Genomic DNA, 5916 nt, shown 5'->3' with positions numbered 1-5916 from the left:
ACAAAAGCAATCGTGGATAAACGGAAATTTCAACTGAAGGAAAGAGAACCTAAGAAAATGACCCTTGGTTACATCACACCATAATTTTCTGGTTCAGTTCAATATACAGTTATGTACACAAAGAACTTGAGTGCAAACAGCAAAAGTGGATTTGCATTGTGTTTGTATATTTTTTTGTGAATTTTCAATGGTAAAACACACTCTTTTGTCTTTTCTGATTCATACACCAAATCAGTTTGAATGTCAGATCCCTATTACTGAGCACAAAGAGTGAAGATGCATAGGCTACTTCTATAGCCTAACATTGATTGAATTCAGTTGCTTAGCAACTAGTGTATGGGAAATCATCCGCGAAATTTAAATTTTTTGAGAGTTGGGGATTGTGCGTTTTGCTGAATAGTCAGCTCGAGAAAGAAAAGTAGAAGGATAAGCAATTTCGCCCTTTTCTCTCGCTTCTTTCTTTCTTTCTTTCTTTCTTTCTTTCTTTCTTACAAAAGGTTTGTCCTGAAACGACGGTGTTCTTTAAAATAAAAAAAAAATATATATATTTTAAGCTAAACTAAATTACAAAAGAAAATAAATTAATAATAATAATAATAATAATAATAATAATAATAATAATAATAATAATGCATGGAAACGCATCTTACAGTGTTGTATTTGTCCCCCCCCCCCACCACCACAAAGCTTACAGCCTATTTATTTGTACATAGTGTAGAGCCTATAACCTGCTTGATATTTAAAAACAGCCTACTGCACAAGCCTCAAAATCATCCACCAAAACCAAATTTGAATCTCGACCAGTCATAAAAACTGCCACTGTTTACCTTGTTATGCTAGGTTTAGTAACTTTGTTGTGATACAGTTCTAAACATGCTATCAATAAGCTAACTAACTAACAATGCGGGGGAATGGTTGTTAGTACTTTTAGTGTTACGTTATCCCAAAATGTCCCAAACAACGATAAATTAAAAAACAAAAAACTCTTTAGACATAGGCCTTAATGTGTGCTTTTATTGCTCGAGAGCTGTTAGATTAGAGAATGTAAATATTTTGGTGGTGTGCAGGGATGCATGTGCAGCACATTGGAGTCATGAAAAGGAAGTTAGAGAGAGAGAGAGAGAGAGAGAGAGAGAGAGAGATTTCTCAATGGTTCCAGGTTTTAGCACTGTGCACGTGCATTTTTTAAAAAGATATTCACTTCACGTGAACAAGGACTATAAAAGAGTGGAAAATATTATCACAGTGCAAGTGCAATAATCATCAGGCGTGTATGGTATTGGAGGCCAAATAAAAATCTTTTCTTTTATTTTATGCAAACTAATATGTGTGCTGCGCTGAAAAATCAGCACCATCTTCGTCGTCCTGCAGCTACATTACACGACTATTACATTATTTTGCTCAGGATTCATTGAGTCATGCAGCTGCAGCACCGATAAAAATATAAAACGTCCATGTTTGCATGTAAGCGATCTTGCATGCATGCATCTTGGCTTTGACAGCTGTCATAAGAAACCAGAAATTATAACAACAAAAGCAAGCAACAAAAAAACTATAAGAAGCTGTAAACACTCCACCTCGGACAAGCCTTCAACTTCTGCCCTATGGGATTGAGGCCCAGGGAATAACCACTACTGCTGCTGCTGCTGGTGGTGCACAACATGGCGCAAAAGAAAAGAACACATCTCTTGGAAAGAGGAGGAAAAAAATCCCCAAGGAAATTCTGTGATTTAAAAAGGCATGCTAAATGAACATGGTGCTCAGAGATGTAGCTTAAAATGTCGAGTTGTTATAGAGCGACACAAGAGGCCCAAGTGAATTAGCATTGAATAATATCTTTTGCATTACAATATAATAAATCATTTTAACTGCCACATCATTAGGTTAGCTCATAATTTCTTCATATCTTCAACTTCTCAATTGAAGCCTCGACTAAATAAATTCCATTTGAACTATCATCTGTGTATCAAGATCTGCGAGCTTATATGCAAAACACACAATCATCATTTTTTTGTTCATTCTAACAAATTTATTGTTCTCAATCATCTCTTACGGAATCACTACTAAAATTAAATTACAATCAAATCATCACATCAAAATACCCTTTGTTGTCTACTGCCAAAGTCTGTTCTTCTTGATTTGTGCTCGTTCAAAAAAAAAAAAAAAAAATCAACGAAACAAATAAACAAATAGTCAAGAAAAAAAATCAGGGAAGAGAACATTTTTACACAGTTCTGAAACGGGGAGAAATAAATTACTGTATGGAATAGTTCATATGTATCCCGAATAAAATATTCAAAACAAAGCATTTGAATGAAAATATAAAGTAAATAATTCCGATCAACATCTGATCTAAGGAATCTATATATTGCCGGCTTTACATAGTCTCGTTTATTAAAACCTACCAAAGAATACTGCTTGGAAATGGCAGCATGGAGAACATCCACAGCTCCCGCAGAGGATTTCAAATAAGTGCAGCTGAGGAACCGTAAAGTCTTTTCAAACGTCTCTCTTTGATTTTTTTTTGTATTTTCTTCAAAAAAGAAACAAAAGAAAACAAAATCCGTGTGACGTTCAGTCCTTTACACAAAAACGTTCACAAAATATGATCTTAGAGATCTGAAAATATGATCAGTCTTTAAGGGTGAGTGTATTCTGTGTTTATAAAGACTGGAAGGCAAGGAGAAAATCCCATTCCGTGTCTTTTGTGGAGAAAAAAGAAAAGAAAAGAAAATGAAAATAGCCTATAGTATACTGTGCAGTCTTCTCTGCAAAAATAAGTCGGAAGCGTCGTGGATGCTGTTCTCTTCTTCTCTGTAGAATTTCATCCCCCCTTTTTTTCTAAAGGGTGAACGTCCCATTTCAGTACATGCAAAATGACCTGCTTTCGGTTCCATCTCAAAAACAAGAGTGTGTAAGGGTGGTGTGTAGGGAGGGAGGATGGGATGTCATTTCATTTTCAAATAATTTCGAAATGTTCCAACTTGATGTCAATGCGCCAGAATTACCTGATGAAACGAGCGTGTGGTTGTTGTCACCTTCTGGTCGCCCGCCTCGCTCGGCCCGTTTAAACTTGCATCTTTTAAGTAATCTACTAAAAAATGTCCCTGAAAGAAAAAAAGCAGACAACCTTTTAGGTTAAAGACATTTACGGGCCTGGAAGAACGTTAAAGCGGGGCGATAGCCTATTGGGGGAAAACAAGAGGGGGCATTTTTGTTTTGTTTTGCTTTGTTTTCTCTCTCTGATGAAAAATATATAACACATTTGCAGTCTCATTCCTATTTACCTCACAATCACAGTATCAAAATGTGTTTGCTATCTTCATGATAGTCTGTGTCAGATTAGTTGTATATATAAAATATTTTTTTTCTTAAGTCTTGTTTATGCTTGCTCTACGTCTCACTGAACATTCGTTTGCAGTCCATGGAGGGGGGCGGTGTGTCTGCACTCACGTTGCCGACCTGCGAGTACACATCGTCCGGCGTCGGGGGCACTCCGGGCGGCGTCATGCGCTTCTCCTTCTGCCTGCGGTTACAGAACCAGACGCGCACCACCTCCTTCTCCAGCTGCAGCGTGTCGGCCAGGGTGCTGATCTCCTGCGCTGACGGCTTAGGGCACTTGAGGAAGTGGCTCTCGAGCGCACCTTTGACGCTCACCTCGATGCTTGTGCGCTTCTTGCGTTTGCGGCCCTGCGCTGCGATCTTGTCGATGCTTGTAGGACTGCCCGTGCTGGAGTCGGCCTCCTCCAGCCACTTGTTCAGCAGGGGCTTGAGCTTGCACATGTTCTTGAAACTGAGCTGCAGCGCCTCGAAGCGGCAGATCGTGGTCTGAGAGAACACGTTGCCGTAGAGCGTACCGAGGGCGAGGCCCACGTCGGCCTGCGTGAAGCCAAGCTTGATGCGCCGCTGCTTGAACTGCTTGGCGAAGTGCTCCAGGTCATCCGAGGTCGGCGTGTCCTCATCCGAGTGTGCCTCGTGGCTGTTGGGGCCGTGGTGGCCCTGCTGCTGCTGGTGGTGCTGATGCTGATGCTGCTGGTGGTGGTGGTGATGGTGATGTTGATGGTGGTGATGGTGAGGGTGAGAGTGCGGGTGCGCGCCGTGCTCCAGCTCCGGTGTGCCGCCTCGCACCAGTCCAGGGTGCACGAGACTTTGGCCGCCACTCAGCATGCCGTTCACCGTGAAGCCACCGGGTTGTGAGTAGATGAGCGATTGCTGCTGCTGCTGTTGTTGCTGTTGGCTCGCGGTAATGGCGGAGATGTGTGCAGCAGCTGCGGCGCCGCCCCAGGGAGCCGCGTGCGCCTGGTGAGGACCTAAATGCCGGTGATGCAGCGTGCTGGGAGTGTGCAAGTCCTCGCGCGCCGTGCTGCTCTTCACATCCTGCTGCTGTTGCTGCTGAGACTGTTGTTGCTGCGGACTGGCAGCCATGCCCACAGGACTCGTGGACCAAGGCGAGGCGGCCTCGGCGGCTGCTACCGCGGCTGCGGCGGCGGCGGCGGCCGCGTGAGGCAGCGACGTCACCCACTGGTGTGCGTGGTTCAGCATGTGGCCGCCGTTGCTCGCTGCTGCCATGGCTCCCTGCATGAAGTCACTCTGCACCATTTTCACCGCCGACTCTCCTCGGAAGCCGCCGGAGGACACCGAGGTCGCCGCGCCGCCGCCCGGTTGCATGCCCGCACCTCCTGAGTCCGAGTGCACGATCGAACCCGACGATAATATACTACTGCTGGGCAGATACGGATTGGAAGCCGCCGTGGCCATTCCGCCAATCTTATGAACAGCAGTTGATTAAGCCCCCCTCCCTTTTCTTCTTCGTTTTTGTAGAAACTTTCTCTCGCGCGCTTTTCGCGATGCAAGCAAACTGTATCTCATGAATTATTCAAACTTTAAAAGTCTGAGTTGGGTTTTTGGGGCGAACACCATCGAAGTGCGAAGCAACAAATGCCAAGTGGGGAAAAAGGTACAGTGCACAGGTATAGGATGTAAAAAAAAAAAAATAATAAAAAATAAAAATCCGTAAGCTATACTGTGCAATTTGAATAAGACATGAATAGAAATGATAATTCCTATTTTCTACGCCAGTGTCCAAAAGCCCTCTGAAGTCGTCAACAGTCTTCCTTATGTTGTCCTTTATGCTGTTTTTATAATTTCTTTTAAAAAAGCAAAAATTCTCAACGAGAAAATCTTAAAATAAAAACAAAACAAAAACAAGAAAGAACAACAACAACAACAAAAACTTTGCCCCGTGAGTAAACTTCTGGTGGAACACGGTGATATTTTGTCCTTAAACCCGTCCAGACGAACGCACCGTCACTGAATATGGAAAGATATTAACCGTGCTTTTTCTTCGCTTCTTTTGTCATTTGGCTGCTGAGATTTCTCTTTCTCCGGTCCCCTTTTTCTCTTTTCTTTTGCAGATTCTTTTATAGTGCTGTAGCGTCTCTCGTCTCTTTGTTCTGTTTTGATGTGTTTAAACCTGCCAAGCCGCTCCAGCTGAAGTACAATCCACTATTACAGTGTGAGGCGACGTCGCAAGGCTTCTTCCTCATTCGCTTGCTCTCTCTCTCTCTCTCTCTCTCTCTCTGGCAGTTAGCTCCTCTCTGTCCCTCCCTCAGCGCTTGAGGACACGCGACTGTTTACCCTGCGCCGCGCGCGTCCTCCGCGTCCCCCCCCCCCCCCCCCGCCCTCCCCTCCCGCCGATACGAGGAAGTCGAACGCATGCTTTTTCCTGATTGGACGAACGCTGGATGATTGACAGGTCTGGAAAAGCCCGCTTCAGGCGTAGACCCCCCTTCCGGTGATTGCAATTGGCCGCTTTTGAATTCAAGTAAATAAATCAAGCGCGTGCACTTTATAAAATAAGAAAAATAACAATACACATCAAAAATACGTTTATTATAGATCTGATCCTGTAAGTCT

The 5916-nt window shown here is 43.6% G+C and overlaps 1 protein-coding gene across 1 annotated transcript; it reads right to left on the bottom strand.

Annotated features, from left to right (window-relative positions):
- Positions 1-2990: 2990 nt before the first annotated feature.
- pou3f3b (POU class 3 homeobox 3b) lies at positions 2991-4758 on the bottom strand. The gene is made up of 2 exons (XM_060918170.1): positions 3454-4758; positions 2991-3107 (listed from the first exon to the last, which is right to left on the bottom strand). The coding sequence occupies exons 1-2, from the start codon at positions 4756-4758 to the stop codon at positions 2991-2993; spliced, it is 1422 nt and encodes a 473-aa protein (XP_060774153.1).
- Positions 4759-5916: the final 1158 nt, after the last annotated feature.

This window comes from Neoarius graeffei, chromosome 4 (assembly GCF_027579695.1).
Source record: "Neoarius graeffei isolate fNeoGra1 chromosome 4, fNeoGra1.pri, whole genome shotgun sequence".
In the NCBI taxonomy this organism is placed as follows: domain Eukaryota; kingdom Metazoa; phylum Chordata; class Actinopteri; order Siluriformes; family Ariidae; genus Neoarius; species Neoarius graeffei.
Note: the sequence above shows the minus strand (reverse complement) of the source record. Positions and strands in the feature narration are given on the sequence as shown.

Bases quoted from the DNA above. Each gene is read 5' to 3' on its own strand.
- pou3f3b (XM_060918170.1), bottom strand. From the start codon at position 4,758: ATGGCCACGGCGGCTTCCAATCCGTATCTGCCCAGCAGTAGTATATTA. The intron at 3,108-3,453 runs GTGAGTGCAGAC...TTTTTCTTTCAG, and splicing joins TGTACTCGCAGGTCGGCAAC to GGACATTTTTTAGTAGATTA.